General features: G+C 39.1%; 1 protein-coding gene across 3 annotated transcripts in view; it reads left to right on the top strand.

Annotated features, from left to right (window-relative positions):
- Window positions 1-1,753: 1,753 nt before the first annotated feature.
- Window positions 1,754-18,227, top strand: part of LOC128020944 (protein Aster-B) — a 50,021-nt gene continuing 33,547 nt past the window's right edge. The window contains exons 1-3 of one of the 3 annotated variants that reach the window (XM_052607772.1): window positions 1,754-1,962; window positions 4,313-4,865; window positions 6,744-6,821. In XM_052607772.1, coding sequence (XP_052463732.1) covers window positions 4,501-4,865; window positions 6,744-6,821 — 443 coding nt within the window. In that variant the 5' untranslated portion in view covers window positions 1,754-1,962; window positions 4,313-4,500. The remainder of the gene's footprint in view (window positions 1,963-4,312; window positions 4,866-6,743; window positions 6,822-18,227) is intronic. The other 2 variants (XM_052607770.1, XM_052607771.1) reach the window with 2 other exon arrangements.

Here is an 18,227-nt window from a genome sequence, read left to right as displayed (position 1 = left end):
CTCTCGTTCTGTATGACAGAAGAGCCTTCTCACTCAGACACTCCAGCAAAAGCTGCAACCCGGAAAAACTATCGGCATGGATTTTTGCCCATTGCTCCAGCAATCAATTATCGGTGCCGATTTATCTGCAAAACTGTTAGATCGGTCGACCACTTTATGTAACACCTTACATAACCTTTAAAAGCAGAGTAAGTAAGATCTGCAGAAAAGCACAGTTTGCCACTGAATATGAATGTGTGGGCTATTCCTGCTAATCACTTACTGTAACTTAAAAAAATATGTATGGGTATATGCTCAGAAGATATTTTGAATAATGTGTGTCCAATTATATACAAGTGAAATTATAGCTATATGTTTAGATGATTTGATATTGTGATAAGCATACTAGTTAATGAATACAATATCTCTCAATGTTATCTACACGTGGGTCATAAGGAGCTATTATATTACAGTTTGGCGTTTAATTTACACTCTGAAAACCAGAAATGTTCATTTTTATTCTCATAAGACATGATGTGAATACAGATGGTCAAAGGTGTTAATAACAAACGCTCTTATATGGCGTGACTTATGGACAGGTGTTGTCAGTCTGCTTGACTGGTTGATCATTCATCAGTGACATTTAATGGCACAACGGTCTCATTCAGAATCAAAAAGAAGGCCAGTTGGCACATACACTCCAGTGTAGTGAATGAATACATCAGGGACATTATGGTGCGGTGAGGGAACTGTCACACGCAGAACAGACTGAAGTAGTCATCTGCCAAATAAATCCAGCATCCTGTGGCTTAATGTTCCTGAGCCAGTTAAAGAGACTCCCCAAATATCAAGCTGTGAAGCAAATTACTAAGAATTTGTGCTAGAAAATATTGCCAATAGAGTAACTTTAATGAACTGTGCTTTAGTGTTAATTTGCATAAAAATTAAATATGGCAAAAAAATTAAATAATGTTACTGCTTGAATGAGTATTAATGCAAAACAATTTTTGGATTAAAATAACAAGATGGACTACCCTTCAGTACTTCATGGTAGGTACTTTCTGTCAGACAAGATTTGTAGTTTATACTTTTACCTTAGTTTTACCTCGTTGTACAGTATCTCCTGATGTCAAAATGTGCTTCTCATAATTCTAGGTACATTTTGACTGTCATTTTATTAGAAGTATTTCTGGCTGTCAAGATGTGTGTTTTTTTTTTTTTTTTTTTTTACCCCAGTTATGTTTTTGACGAGTATTTCCTACTGCTAAGATATGAATATGATGTTTTCACCTCAGTTATAGGTGATTGTACATTTTGACATGTTTTTCCGGAAAATAATGTGTTTTTGATGGTTCTTTTTTTTAGTAACGTTACGTAGGCTTTTTTTACACTGTCTAGGTGTAATATTATGATTTTATATCAGCAAGTTGAACATTCTCGTGTTTCCAGCTGACAAGAAATGAAGTTTTTAACGTTTAAAGTAGTTCGCTTTGAGTGAGAATCTAGTTTCTCCAGACAAGCACGGCAGTTTTAAATGATCGCATATTCTGCGTTAATGTTTTTTTGCTACAGCAATCTCTTTTAAACGACAAGCCTGCACCGGTTGCTTTTATACTGAGAGATCCGGGGCGCCCCGATCTCAGAAAGAGGGGTTAAGCGCAACGCGAAATCTATGACATTTCCCGATCTTTTTTTTTTTAACCACACACAGATATTTTAATGGGATGTATGTGTGCATTTCTTTCGCTTATAACAAACCTAGTACACGCTTTTCTATAAAACAACATTTATTTCGTTTCTGCTTTGCATCTCTCCCCATGAATTGTAGTGGATTCGTCCGGGGAAAAGGAAACGTGAAGATAACGGAACAGTATGGGAATAAACGCCGTAACAGTTCCTCATTCATTCCGGCTAATTAAAACTTAAAGACAACGAGTATATATTAAAAACGAAGGTTTTGGTTAGGTATCTGAAATGTAAAAGGTAAGTTTTTTTTTTATTTCTCTTTAGTGCATATTTTCAACTTTTTGTTTGTACCGGTAACGATGGTTAACCGATCAACAGCATTTTAAAGAGCATTTGAAACCGTATTTTCCGCTTAAAACGATGAAGTATAGCATATTTTACATGAAATATTGTTATGCGCTTTGGTGTTGCATAATTAGTCTACTTTTAAACTTTGCTTTCTGATATAGTCAGATGCGGAGCTTAAGATTTGGTTTCTTTCCTTGAAAGTATCAAATGCATTATTATGCCACATGGTAAGTTAATACAAAAAGTGCAGTGTCAGTATTATGGTAAAATGATTGTAATATATTGTAGTGCCATGGTACTTTCATAATACCATGGTAATCTGATAAATACTTTGGAACTTAAATTAATGTAGCCTACCACACTTTTCACATGTAATAGCCAAGAATATGCCCTGGTATTACTATGGTGCCAGGTCCAAAAACCCTTGGTAGTGCCATGGTACAGTTGGAGATACAGGTGTAAAATATAATACATTGCACACCAATGCACATGATTCATATGCATTGTGATTTCTTAAAAAAATAAAAATGGTTGATTTTAGCACCTAACTTTACAAAAAGTTACAGGTAAGATATGTGCAGTACAGTTTATGCATTGTGGTACAGTGTGCACATTTCCGGTGCACCACTTGTAGTGGACATGGTTGGATTTGTTTTTATAGAACATCTCAGTCTAAGAATGCAGAATTCATATATTTGGCATTTACCGCTAAAGACAAGACCACAGAGACTTATTTTTATAAAAAAAAAAAAAAAAAAAAAAAAAACCCTGGCCATCTCCAGTGGAGCAGGAGCAGGAGTGATCTAACCATGTGTGACAGGTTACTAACCCGCCGTAGGGGTCAGTCAGCAGATTGTGTGATTTGTTGAGCAGGCAGATGGGCCGTGAGTGTGTGTCTGCTCTCAGTAGGATGCGGCTTACTGCACTTCCTCCTGTAACATGAACTCACTCGCATGTTTACGCCTGACTTCCTTACACACGCCTGAAGTGCAGCGCTACGTGACGCCTGGTATATTAACACTGGCATGCATGGCTGACTCTAAAATGTTTTATTAGGGACATTTCCTGAGGAATCAAGCTTCCTAGATTTTTATTTTTTTTTTTTTTTTTTTTTTTTAGATAAGAGTCGTTGTACTTTGAAAATTTATTGTAACTATCAAGGCAAAACTTCCATCCTAGTGAAAAAAGTATCTACTGAAATTATTGAAGTGGACTTTAGGGGGAAAAATGAAATGTATAAATATACATTACCAGTCAAAACTTTTTAATAATTAAGATTTAAAAAAATGAAATAAATATCTTATAATTACCTATTTATTTGATAAAAAAATACAGTGATATTGTAAAATATTTTTACAATTTAAAATAATATATTTTAAAGTGTAATTTATTTATGTGATGACAAAGTTGATTTTCCAGCAGTCATTACTACAGATTTCATGTAATACTTCAGAAACCATTATGGTGTGCAGATTTAGTGCTCCATTATTATTAATTATTATTCTTGCCCTGTTATTAATCATGTTTCATATTATTACTGAAAACAGTTTTGCTGCTTAGTATGGTTATGATAATTTAATTTTTCAGCATTATTTGTTAGATAGAAAATTCATATAAACAGCATTTATTTTAAATAATAAAGAAAACCTTTCCGGTCACTTTTGATAAATGTAACCCATCCATACATTTTATTATTATTATTATTATTATTATTATTATTATTATTATTATTATTATTATTATTATTATTATTTTACATTTTGAAACCTTTGAATGGTAGCATATCACAGTTTACTATATATATATATATATATATTGTGAATGTCCAGTGGGGTAATTTGAGGGGAAATCTTTAAATTAAGGTGTGATCATGAATGTTCATTTCACAGTGGTTTTACAGTAATACTCCAAAGCAGAGCAGGAAGAGCATGTGTGTGTGAGAGAGCAAATATGTCATTTTTGTTTCCTATTAGTATGTGTCTGACTTATTTGCATTTCTATGCTATCCTTTCTGTGAAATCTTTGCTGTTTTCTTTCAACTCTTGTGTGCATGTTTATGTGCATGTATAGACTCTGTCCACCTAGCACAGTGGTTCTCAAACACTTCAGCTCAAGTAGCACCTCTGATCAACTCAGAACATTCAGGAACAAGCACATTTTCAAACAAATAAATAACCTACAGTATGTACTTCCAGCAATCCAAACTCAAACTTAAAAATTCAAATAAAAGATACATTTTTATCTCAGAGTTTGAGAACCGCTGACCTAGTAGACCCTATGACCTTCCTCTGATTTCTAGGGAGCTATCCTGGTTTTCTGGACAGAAGCTTTTTGAAGGAAATCTTCTATAAGTCCCAACATGTCAGCACTGAGCTGTCTAGCAGAAAGTGCTAAACTTAGCTCAGCCCAGGTGTGGACTCGCTGAGCTCTTTGATCTGCATCTGTACTTGGTTCTGGACTCATGTAAGACTGAGCAGAAGCAGAATCATGTCAGAAACCCTCCAGCTGCCCGCGCTGCAGATCCAGGGCCCGGTAGATGAGGAGTGCAACGGATGCGAGGTGGATTCGGCCCTATCCAGCTCTTCTAGCCCTTCTCTGCGGCGTAAGCGCTTTAAAATGCGCCGTATGAAGAACGTCATGAGCGAGAAAGAGCAACTGGAAAAGGAACAACTTCAGCGTTCCAGCTCCAAGGAGTACCTGCAGCTTCCGTCCATTGAGATCACGCCGTCCAGCGATGAGGATGCGGCATGGTCGAGCTGTTCGACGCCCAGCGCCTCGCCCCAACGGAGACGCTTCCTCCTGCGCAAGTGGCTGAGAGGAGGCGAGAAAAAAGAGCACGGCAGTGAGAGCAGGTCTGTATGAGCACGAGACCGACCCCTCTGCACTGCCTGATCTCAGCACACAAACCCATCCATGCTCCATTCTCGCTGTCCATCATGTTGAAAAAACAAACAAAAACAGCATATGCTGGTTAGGTATGTTTAGAAGCATGGCAGCTGGTTTGAGCTGGCTTAGGCTGGTCCTGAGCTGGTTATAAACTGGTTATGCACCAGCATATAATGTTTTTTTTTTTTTCAACAGGGTCTGCATCACTTCATTAGTCTTCGTGTGAGCTTGCTCTACTACACAAGTCATAGCAGAAAACCTTTGTGTTTCTGTTTGAGTGTGATTTTTCCATCTTCTCTGGAGGGACTGAAGTCTCTGCTGTGACATTTATAGGCTGGAGGGAAGAACAAGCTGCCAGGAATGCTGACAGGAGTTTGTCGGGGGACGTCTTAAATATTCATGACTCTCACTGGCTTTTAATAGACAAAAATACGAAATATGTATCTGCTATGACCTGAACATTTACTTTAAGCCTCTTTAACAATAGCTGAAATTAGACTTCAAGTACACTCCCAGTCAAAAGTATGGACACACTTGACTGAATTTCAGATTTATGATCTTGAATATTTATAAATAAATTATTAATTTACAAAATAGAAATAGCTGAAGTAAGATTTGAGACGCTGTACAAACATACAGTAAAAAAAAAAATATATATATATATATTTTTTTTTTTTTTCTGAGCAAATTATTCTGCTTACCAAGGCTGCATTTATTTGATCAAAAATACTGTAAAATGTATTATTATGAAATACTATTACAATTTAAAATAACTGATTTCTATTCTAGTATATTTTACATTACTCCAGTGCTTAGTCTCACATTATCCTTCATAAATCATTCTAATATACTGACATATTGCTCAAAAAGTATTATTATTTATGTTGAAAACAGTTGTGCTGCTTAATATTTTTGTGAAAACTGTAATGCAGTTTTGAGTATTCTTTTATGAAGACATTAAAGCATTAATTTGAAATAGATTTGTGATGGAAAAGTCTTAACTTTCACTTTCAATCAATGTAATGTATCCTTGGAGTAGCAAAAAGTATTCATTTATTTTAAAAAAAATTGCCTGTTATTTTTACAGCTGCATAATTCTCATACTTTAAGTTTTTCATTTCAGAAATTTCATGACTTTACTATCATCCTAAAATGCTTCTAATAAAGAATGGGTAGGTGTGTGTAAACTTTAACTGGTAGTGTACATTTATGATTTAGAATTTGTATTCCAACGTGTAGCCAGATGTTTGACATGACTGACATGAATCCATTATTGTTTGTGTACTGAAAGCTGTCAGGTGTTTGCTGGTAGAAAACCCTTTTAAATACACCAGTTTTTACCAGTGTATGAGTCTGTTATGTTGATCTGTTAGGTTGTTTTCTCACCTGCTTCCTTTTTATGTAGCCAGGGAACCACTTTTGTGGTCAAATGCACAGGATGTTTTTCTGCCATTTCTTTTCTTAAGCATACTTTGCACACTGTACAATGCACTTGATAATCATGTCAAGGTTTACTGGTTAAATGTGTGTTTTGCTGTGTTGTTTGAGTTTATAGCACTTTTGTCAAATAGTACACTCTTTGCTGTCCTCTAGTGGAAAAGACTAAACAGCATCCTTAAAATAAACACTAAACTATCAAACTATGTACACGTTGTGATTTGATCTTGTATGTATTGTTTGAACATTTTTTGTTATAGTAATTAAAAGACATCACTGTGTGTCCAAACTCACCTTCTGTCATGTCATTCTCAGTATAAGTGAACATCTGTTGTGTGTGTGTGTGTGTGTGTGTGTGAGTGTGTTTTTCTTATGTTGTGATTGTAATGTGATGCTCTGTGTTACAGCAGTCAGCAGAGCAGTCTGCAGAGCAGCCATGAGGAAGAGTCCACACGCTACCTGAGCCCCAACACACGCGACGACAGGTACACACTCTGGGCTGCTTTGCATGTCATTTTCATTGTCAGTAGATTTTACATGTTAAAGTATTTGGAAGCTTATTAGTTGAGATATTTATCTCACTCGTCTAATATTTATACATTATGCTGATCTTACCGTGGTTTCCTTATGTGTCCAACAAGGGTCAGTAGTTGGACCGCTCACAATCTGGCTGAACCCAATTTGTATGCTTATAACTATTAGCTTGTGAACATATATCTTATCACAAATTATTTGTGAGCCATATTAGCATAGATCTGAAATCTAAAAATATGAAACCTTTTGACTTCTTATATACTACCTTATTTCTCATTAGGCCATCCTTAAAAATATTTTGGTTTGCAGTAACAGTAAATTTATTTTTAAAAAAAAAGGTCGGTAGGTAGGTTTATTTATTTTATTTTTTTTTCAAGTTTCAATGAAAATTTTTGGTGATGGTGATTATGTAGGTATGAATTTAAACAAATTTGCATATCATTACGCCACTGACTGGGTCTTCAACCCGTGCCTTCGGGCGCATAATTGCAAACCTCATTTTGATACAGGCTATATAAACCACAAACAAATTGAAATCTTTGTCAAAAACATGTTTATTGCATGAATTTCAGGTGAGAAGAAAAAAATGATGTACTGTTAACTGTTTTACTTCCACCGCTAAGTATCAGTGCAACCTACAAATGAGAGACCGTTTACTTTGCTTTTTTGGGTTGTCACTTTTGTGAAAATAATCCTGTTTAAATTGAGAGACAAGTGTTCATTAAATCGATTGTAAAATCGATTTTGCATGTCTAAATACGTTTTATATGGCAAGTAACACCAAATATAGGTAAACCCATGGACAACAGGCAGGACGAATGTAAAGATTCAATATATTGGTAAAGACCAATATTTCTGATGATTTATTGGAGTAAAAAACAAGGAGTGCAACATTCTCGAAAAACAATAAGCAGAGTGGACTGCCATCATGCAAAACATTTACTGCAGGCTTCAACATGGCTGTGTTTATGATTAGAAATGTCAACAACAACAAAAAATTGCATAAGCAATTCTAGCCCGAATCTGTATCTGGGTCAAAGACGTTAAGATGTCCGCAACAAAAGAAATGTACAAAAGTGATTTTGTGTCCATAGAAACCACATTAAAGGTAAATAAAATGTCTACTTTTATGTTTCAAATAAGTTTTTGTAGAATAAAATGTCAAAATTTGGTTGAAATAATGATACATGGTTATTCAGTGTAACACAATATTTATGCAAAAATTCAAACAACATGCTTATTCTGACGTGTACATATTAAAATATCTAAAAGAATAATGGAGCATACAAAATTTTATTGGGTCTCATTCATGAAACACGAGCAGAACGAATTTGTGTGTAAATCGCGTGTAAAGTGGTTTTGGCGTAAATTTTCGGATTCATTAAAATGTTCGTATTTTCCAAATGTTAGTTGGTACGAAAGAAATCTACACCTGCTCCCAGCCACGCGTGAATAGTGCGTTTAACGTCTGAACGTTTTGCTCATTAATAAGGCTGCATTTTAATTCACCTTAATTGGGTACATATTTATACAGCATTTTGAAAAAAAAATTTATATATAGTAATTACATTGTGTTTTAAATTAGTAACAAATTCTTACTGACAAATGGGCAAAACCTAGGATAGTGGCAAATGTTAAAAATGTAAAATTACAACTCATTAGTGTTTGGGGTGAAAGTAATTAGTTTTTTTTTATATGTCATAAATTGATTTTTGTTGTAAATATGCCTGACAAGATTGTTACACTGAATGACATTTTACTGGGTGTTTTCTGTAAATCAGGGAAAAACTAAAACAAAATTGCAATTAAAAGAACGTAGCACTTTTTCGTCTTTGATCCATCTATATGCATGAGACTGTCTCAATACCGGCAGAATTCACATTTCTGTTGTAAAAAGAGAAACATTGTGCAGAAGTATTATTTGCTGTTATGAGGTGTGTCCGAAGCTGCAGTTGCTGTGTGACGTGCTCCAAAAAAAAAAAAAAAAAAAAACCTGGACACACAAAATACAAACATTAATGTAATACAAAATATCTGGGCACAGTTTTTGCAGAACTTCGTGCCAAGTTAAAGAAGTGTCGAGCTGTTTTAATAAAATTTTTTAGATGAATTATGTTGCCCAAAACTGTATGACTTTGAACAGTGACTGCAAACATTTTGTTTACTGTAGCCATTATTACCAAGCGCGAACCGTTGACTGTGAATGAGAGTATGAGACGAAGCGTACGCACAGGCCATAGTGTGACATCCGTGTAAACATAGATGACGTCACAGGTTTTTTTAAAAGAAAGAACGTAGCCTTCTTTTGTATGTAGGCCAGGGCAATTTATGTATTTACAATACTTACTAAAATATAATTAATATTATTTTATTTATTTTGTATTAGTTGTTTGAAGAGTAAAAAAAAAAAATTGGTCAGTCTTAACGCAAATTTAGAAACCGGCAGGTCGGTCGGACTAAAAGCAAAAAAAAAAAACAAAAAAAAAACATTTGAGTCGGTCCTAAATTGACAGGGTCGGTCGGGTTACGGGAAACAAGAATATTTTTAAGAATGGCCTTACAGATCCTTTTCACATTTCCATGGTTCTCAGAAGTGGAAGATATCATAGTTGGGGGAACTTTTGTGTCATTACATTTATTTTTTACTCTGATGTGGAAATATGCTTGTGTATTTTATATGACAAATAGCGCGAATCAGGCTTTCATCCTTTTGTTACTTTTTCTCTTTTCAGTCTTTGCCATTGTATGTAATGCCGACATGTTTTGAACTTCCTGTAGGCAGCTGGTTTTAGTCTCAGTGTCAGTTCTCAAGTGTGGTTGAGAAGTATCTGTTTTTGGTGGTTCACGTTTTGCTTATGAAGTTGTTCTTCTTTCTGTGTCAAGTTCTGCATCTGTTATCTGGCTTTGAGTCTGACCACAGATCTCACTGTCTGTATTGTGCAATTTCAAAAACAACTCTTGCATGTGTCACTTTCCCATGGCAGGGCTGCAGAACAGCCCATTGTGTCTTCTGAGACTATACTGTACATTTTCATCTCAGAAATATCATGACGTAAACCAGGTGCTACACATTTTGTATCAGCTAATTAAGTTCTGTAGTGAAAGCTCAGATTTTTAGCTGTGCTCAAATGTTCTTGTTGAGCCCAGCTGGCCAGAGAACACCCCGATCCTCAGCTGCATATCATATGAAATGATGAGGCTTCAGGCACTTGTTCATTTGTGCTTTTAATGGACCTCTTAGAACACACTGTTTCTTCTGGATTTATGAAATATGTTTTGTGAACATCACTGTTTGTACACTGATTCACTTCAAGTTCATGAGCATTATTTACTATGCATTTGTCTGAAAAGAGGTTATATCTGTGTGAGTCTGTATGCATCTCTACTCCTACTAAAGTCAGTTTGTTAAAGTCAGTATGCACGCAGTTGCCAGCAACTCATTTTTGTGCACTCAGCAACCTGATTTCAGCTGATTTCTGAGCTTATTTTTAAATCAGTTTTGTGTTGTGACGTAAAAGCAGCTAATGTTCATTAAAGGTGATGAATGTTCAGTCTGTTTGTGTCCCATTAGGCTGAATTGATCACAGCGAAGTACCTAAACTCTCATTTACACACATACATATACATCACAGGCACCCTTTTAGTTTGCCAGTGTGTGAATTTGAATCGAATTGGCTAGATCTCACAGGATGTTGGATTGGAATTTGAATTTACAAATGTTTTATGAAAAAAATACATACATTTTATCCTTAATTTAGACTAATTATACCTGTTTTTTCATGGAATATACATTATTTCGGAACTGAAGTATAAAACTGTCAGTACTGTTTAAATAATTGAAGGGATAGTTTACCCAAAAATGAAAAGTATGTCATCGTTTACTCACCCTAATGTCTGTTCAAACCTGTATGACTTTATTTCTGTTCTGTGGAACATGAAATAAGATCATTTGAGATTTTTTTTTTTTTTTCACATAGTGGAAGTCAGTGGTAATCAAAATCATTTTGGAGTGAACTATCCCTTTAACATCAATAAATACAAAATGTAAGATTACCAGAAGAATTTCAGTTGGTCATATAATTTGTAAATGAATAATAATTGATGTAATAAAATATATGTGAATTTAACACAAGTTTCCATAGATAATACATTTTAGATAATAGTAGGTTATTTACAGTAATTTCATCAAATGTCTATGTAAATTCCCCAGTATGTGTATCAGAAATAGCAGGGAATTTGTGATTTCCAAGCCTGGTCATGAAAAACAGTTCTTTACAATTGATGGGCTTTTATTATTATTATTATTATTTTTTTGCTAGTTTATTTGTCTAATTCTTCACGTAGGGGAAAAAAAAGTCAAAAGGTATGGAAACTATGGAAGAGGATTAGGGCCAAGTAATGTTGTTTTTGGCAGCCAGTTTTAATTTTAGATTTAGTCTGGCTTTTGTGTGCTGTCATTTTAGTTTTTATTAGTTTTAGTCATGTTCATACTCTTTTTAGTCTAATCAAGTTTCAGTCAGCTAAAAGTCTGATCATTTTAGTCTTATTTTAGTCAGAATTATCGATGTATACTTTCGTCTAGTTTAAGTCAACAAAAACGGATAACATTTAGTCTAGTTTTAGTCAATGAAAATTGTATTTTAGTCTCTTATTAGTAATGCAATTCTATTTAACCCAGTCAATATGGTATAAGTACCTAGTAGTTTAGCCAAACACATTTCAAACAAGGTTATCTTATTATGTTATTGTTACCTCATAGACTGATAAATACATCCATTCCAGACAGAGAAGACACTTTGATTTGAATTTAAAACATTTATTTTACCAGCCAAACATGTTATAAAGTACACACATCATTCCCTTTCTCTGTGTCAGACTTAACTTTGTTTGTTGTCATCGTGAGTGGGGCCTGACGTCGTGACGTCCGAGTGACTGAGTGACGTCGCCTGCATCTCCGCAGTGCGACCTGATGCAGCCCCTGAAGTGAGACACAGGAAACAGAAATACTACAAAATAATCATAATAACGCGACTAAACGAGACTAAATAATGTTATAATATTTAGTTTTAGTCAACAAAAAGGAAGAGACATTTTAACATAGTTTTTATTTTGTAAACCACATTTAGTCTTGTTTTTATTCGTCAACAATATTGCATAATACATTTTATTATAGTCAACGTTACATGATCAGCATTTACGTTGCGTCTCGTCTCGTTTTCATCACGTGATAAAGGTTCGTTGACGGCAATATTTTGTCATAATTTTCATTGACGAAATCAACATTTAATAAATAAAATGTTGAGAACTATATAGTTAAATGTTGGGAATTATATAGCTACATTTTGAGAATAAAGTCGTCGTGTTTCGAGAATTTCTTTTTCAAAAAAAAATTGAAATAAAATGTTGAGTATAAACTCTTTTAAAAAAAAAAGTCTAAATAAAATGCCGGGAATAAGCACACTCGTGTCATGATCATTTTATCTCGTTGGACAGTGCTAGTCAGCGTCTGCTGTGGAATAGGTCGTAGAGTAATGCTTGTGGATGTAGCTTATGTGATCGACCAGAGTTCGAATCTGCCTTTTGCCGAACTCTCTCATCTTCCTTTTTTCATCACATACCACATATCGTATTATAATGACTTAAATCTCGAGATGGTTTTATTTTTTTATTTTTTTATTGCTTGGCCCTAGTCCTCTTCCATAGGAAACCTTGATTATTATGATTATGAAATTTACATCCTTAAATTTCTATTACAAATCTTACTTGGAATCCTACTTGCCAATTTGATTCAAGTTCAGCCGAATAAACAGCCAAATCTACTCACCTTATCACATCTGTCTGTCTCTGGTTTTGCATTTTGGCCAGTGGTTTGCAATCTCTCGTCTCTGAGACTCTGATGGTCATATTAATGTCTCTGCTGGTGGTCTGACTGCTAGCACACCTCAGGTGAGCAAACAAGCTCTACTGATCCGCAACACACAAACTGAGAAAACGCAGGATCTAGGTCACCGCAGGACAAGACATGACCGGCACAGAGAAAAAGAGAGAGAGAAGGAGGTGGTGAAGTGAGTTTAGTAAAGAGGAGTCCTCATCCCGCTAATGTGTGATTCACGAGTTCACCCTTACATCTAATCTGAAGGCAAATGGTAGGCATATTTTGGCGTGCTGTCCTGGGGGAGGGGTCCGGGCCCGGAGCATAGCCCGAACCCAAATAACTCCCCCTATCCCAATTTGGGATAAATAGATTAGAAGTGAGGAGTTGGGGTGGAGGAGGGTTGCCGAAAAACTGTCGTGGGACAGGAGGTAGGAAGACTGGATATATATACGCGTGCGTGCTATAAGATGATTAGCTAAACGAGATGCACCTGTACCAAATTGGATGATTATCTGATCGTGCTTCTCCCGAACTTTGTTAATAAAACCACATTTCACGAGTTCACCCTTACATCTAATCTGAAGGCAAATGGTAGGCATATTTTGGCGTGCTGTCCTGGGGGAGGGGTCCGGGCCCGGAGCATAGCCCGAACCCAAATAACTCCCCAAAAGAAGCTTAAAGCCATAGGACAGCAGCCAGAGAGATAAAATTTAGTTGCCCCCCAAAATATGCGTGTTGGGAAGAAAATGCAGAGCGACCTGGAGAGCCCGTGCAGTGTTCGACGAGAGCTGCGGCTCGCAACGTCTTACCAGCGAGCCCTCCATGCCGCTTATGGGAGGAGCACAATGCCAGATATCAAGAAATGAGGGACTCTTGCTGCCTCCGAAGGGAGCTGCGGCTCTGCTGCACCGGAAGGGAGAGTCCCTCTTGCGGCTGAGTACGAGGCGCGGTTTGTTGCATCTGATGGAGGGCTCTCACTGCGACTGAAGGGAGCCAGCGACTGTATCCCATCGGGAGGGAGATCCCTGGCCGCCATAGAGTATGCAACATAACTCGGACGGGGGGTTCACACTGCGACCGAAGGGAGCCGTGGGTCTGCTGCACCAGAAGGGAGAGCCCCGTCAGATGCTAAATAGGCAATGAGATTCGGGCCGCGGTTTGGCGCGTCGGATGAAGGGCTCCTAATGCAACCGAAGGGAGCCAGCGGCTGTACCCAGAAATCAACATTTAATAAATAAAATGTTGAGAACTATATAGTTAAATGTTGGGAATTATATAGCTACATTTTGAGAATAAAGTCGTCGTGTTTCGAGAATTTCTTTTTCAAAAAAAAATTGAAATAAAATGTTGAGTATAAACTCTTTTAAAAAAAAAAGTCTAAATAAAATGCCGGGAATAAGCACACTCGTGTCATGATCATTTTATCTCGTTGGACAGTGCTAGTCAGCGTCTGCTGTGGAATAGGTCGTAGAGTAATGCTTGTGGATGTAGCTTATGTGATCGACCAGAGTTCGAATCTGCCTTTTGCCGAACTCTCTCATCTTCCTTTTTTCATCACATACCACATATCGTATTATAATGACTTAAATCTCGAGATGGTTTTATTTTTTTATTTTTTTATTGCTTGGCCCTAGTCCTCTTCCATAGGAAACCTTGATTATTATGATTATGAAATTTACATCCTTAAATTTCAATTACAAATCCTACTTGGAATCCTACTTGCCAATTTGATTCAAGTTCAGCCGAATAAACAGCCAAATCTACTCACCTTATCACATCTGTCTGTCTCTGGTTTTGCATTTTGGCCAGTGGTTTGCAATCTCTCGTCTCTGAGACTCTGATGGTCATATTAATGTCTCTGCTGGTGGTCTGACTGCTAGCACACCTCAGGTGAGCAAACAAGCTCTACTGATCCGCAACACACAAACTGAGAAAACGCAGGATCTAGGTCACCGCAGGACAAGACATGACCGGCACAGAGAAAAAGAGAGAGAGAAGGAGGTGGTGAAGTGAGTTTAGTAAAGAGGAGTCCTCATCCCGCTAATGTGTGATTCACGAGTTCACCCTTACATCTAATCTGAAGGCAAATGGTAGGCATATTTTGGCGTGCTGTCCTGGGGGAGGGGTCCGGGCCCGGAGCATAGCCCGAACCCAAATAACTCCCCCTATCCCAATTTGGGATAAATAGATTAGAAGTGAGGAGTTGGGGTGGAGGAGGGTTGCCGAAAAACTGTCGTGGGACAGGAGGTAGGAAGACTGGATATATATACGCGTGCGTGCTATAAGATGATTAGCTAAACGAGATGCACCTGTACCAAATTGGATGATTATCTGATCGTGCTTCTCCCGAACTTTGTTAATAAAACCACATTTCACGAGTTCACCCTTACATCTAATCTGAAGGCAAATGGTAGGCATATTTTGGCGTGCTGTCCTGGGGGAGGGGTCCGGGCCCGGAGCATAGCCCGAACCCAAATAACTCCCCAAAAGAAGCTTAAAGCCATAGGACAGCAGCCAGAGAGATAAAATTTAGTTGCCCCCCAAAATATGCGTGTTGGGAAGAAAATGCAGAGCGACCTGGAGAGCCAGTGCAGTGTTCGACGAGAGCTGCGGCTCGCAACGTCTTACCAGCGAGCCCTCCATGCCGCTTATGGGAGGAGCACAATGCCAGATATCAAGAAATGAGGGACTCTTGCTGCCTCCGAAGGGAGCTGCGGCTCTGCTGCACCGGAAGGGAGAGTCCCTCTTGCGGCTGAGTACGAGGCGCGGTTTGTTGCATCTGATGGAGGGCTCTCACTGCGACTGAAGGGAGCCAGCGACTGTATCCCATCGGGAGGGAGATCCCTGGCCGCCATAGAGTATGCAACATAACTCGGACGGGGGGTTCACACTGCGACCGAAGGGAGCCGTGGGTCTGCTGCACCAGAAGGGAGAGCCCCGTCAGATGCTAAATAGGCAATGAGATTCGGGCCGCGGTTTGGCGCGTCGGATGAAGGGCTCCTAATGCAACCGAAGGGAGCCAGCGGCTGTACCCCATCGGGAGGGAGATCCCTAGCCATCGTGGAGCATGCAACATAACTCAGATGGGGGGTTCACACTGCGACCGAAGGGAGCTGTGGGTCTGCTGCACCGGAAGAGGAGCCCTAGTCCGATGCTGAGAAGGCAAAGAGACGCGACTGTTGGAGGGACTCCCGCTGCATCCGAAGGGAGCTGCGGCTCTGCTGCACCGGAAGGGGGAGTCCCCCATTGCGGGTTTATGGAGGCACGGTTTTTTGCCTCTGAGGGTTCTCCCAGCCTCCGTAGGGGGTTCGCAACTCTGCAGCAGGAGTGCTGCCCCGGAGGGGAGAGCCCTGATTGACGCTAACTAGAATACGACTGTTGGAGGGACTTTTGCTGCGTCCGAAGGGAGCTGCGGCTCTGCTGCACCGGAAAGGCGAGTCCCCCTTGCGATGCGAGGCATGGCTTGATGCGTCTGATGGAGGGCTCTCACTGCGACCGAAGGGAGCCAGCAGCTCTATTCCCCCGGGAGGGAGAACCCTATCCGCCCTTGAGCATGCAACATAACTCAGACGGGGGGTTCACCCTGCGACCGAAGGGAGCCGTGGGTCTGCTGCACCGGAAGGGAGAGCCCCATCAGATGCAGAATAGGCAAGAAGATTCGAGGAACGGTTTGATGCATCGGATGGAGGGCTCCTGCTGCGACCGAAGGGAGCCAGCGGCTGTGTTCCCCCGGGAGGGAGATCCCGGTCCGCCCTTGAGCATGCAACATAACTCAGACGGGGGGTTCACCCTGCGACCGAAGGGAGCCGTGGGTCTGCTGCACCGGTAGGGGAGCCCCGTCCGATACGGAGTAGGCAAGAAAACGCGACTGATGGAGGGACTCTCGCTGCGTCCGAAGGGAGCTGCGGCTCTGCTGCACCGGAAGGGAGAGTCCCCCTTGCGACTGTATAAGCGGTTTAATTTGATGCATCGGATGGAGGGCTGTCACAACGACCGAAGGGGGCCTGTGGCTCTGCTGCACCGGGAGGGATACCCCCATCTGCCGCTGAGCGCGCAGCGCAACTCAATGACAGATGAAAGGCTCACACTGCGACCGAAGGGAGCCACTGCCCAGCTGCACCGGAAGGGAGAGCCCTGTCCGATGCTGAAATAGGCAAGGAGATTGTAACGATGGCTGGAGGGCCCTTACTTTGGCCGAAGAAACGATAACTGAGAGGCTTCTATTAATCAAGTACACAACATGATTTAAGGAGGAATAGTTTGTTTTTTTTTATTTATTTTATTTTATTTTTTAATGTCTGATGAACAACAACCGAGGGCATCTATCGGATTATGTGAGAGGCCCCTTTTGAGCTGCTTAAGATTAGGGCCGAAACGATTCCTCGAGTAACGCGATTACAAAAAATGATGTAGGCAAATTCCTCTGCTTCGAAGCCTCTTTTAATTTATTCTAAATCTCACGTCAGGTTCTTTCGCAATGATTTTTTTTTTTTTTTTTTTTGAATGAATTAATCAAAATAAGTAATTGCACTTACATCCGATTCACGAATTAATAGCTCTAAATATTAAGACGGAACAGTGTTTAAATGTAAATCCTGCATGTTCTGTGCGTCTCTGTTAATGAATGGAGCAGGAGCGCGACTTCCTTTTTCACACACACACTGAAGCGCACATTACGCTCACGGTAATTTCTGCGTCTGCTGTCTCACTAAATAAGGACTTGAACACATGAACAACATCTCCAGAACTGCTCTGACAGTCAGTTCATGAGCATTTGACTTTAAGTAAAACTAGCGTCACATCACATGCACAGAACTGAAAAGGTACGTCAACCCGACTAAATAAAGGTCCGGGGTACTGACATTTTATCCTACCCATCGGATTTACTGTGCATGCGCACATCAGTATAATTAAGCAAAAACACATTTTGTAACTCGATTATTTTTTTTTTTTTTTATTTTTTTTTTTTTTTAAATTATTTATTTATTTATATCTATATAGCATATTTTATAATACTGTATTTATTTATTTATTTATTAAGGAATAATAGCTGGATTGATTTGAGGGCATGAGATGGTCGAGTGAGCAACTGACCTGCAGACTGCGCATGATATGTTGCGGCAGCTAAAAAATACGCGGCTGTGAAGATCAGCATCCAGGGCGCCCCAATAGGGGCATTGATTCCACTGGGCTAGGCGTACTGCACATTTGGCTGAAAATAGCTTGTGGTAAGTATAAAAATGGGTTCCGCCATAAGACAGCGCGAGTTCCGCGACTATAGCCAGATAGTCATTGAGCTCGCGCCGTCTATAGGGAAAAGCAGAGCAGATTACCTCCGTATAGCGGCTAAATGCGATCGTGAATTCGGAAAAAGAAAGGGGGCGGGATGAACTGGGAGTCGAATTTTTTAAAGTTACTGAGAAATCTCCGCAATCTATTTGTCGGTAGGAATCAGCCGGAGGGAGCAGAGAGAGAAGAGAGG

The sequence above is a fragment of the Carassius gibelio genome, chromosome A10 (genome assembly GCF_023724105.1).
Source record: "Carassius gibelio isolate Cgi1373 ecotype wild population from Czech Republic chromosome A10, carGib1.2-hapl.c, whole genome shotgun sequence".
Classification (NCBI taxonomy): Eukaryota; Metazoa; Chordata; class Actinopteri; order Cypriniformes; family Cyprinidae; genus Carassius; species Carassius gibelio.
Note: the sequence above shows the minus strand (reverse complement) of the source record. Positions and strands in the feature narration are given on the sequence as shown.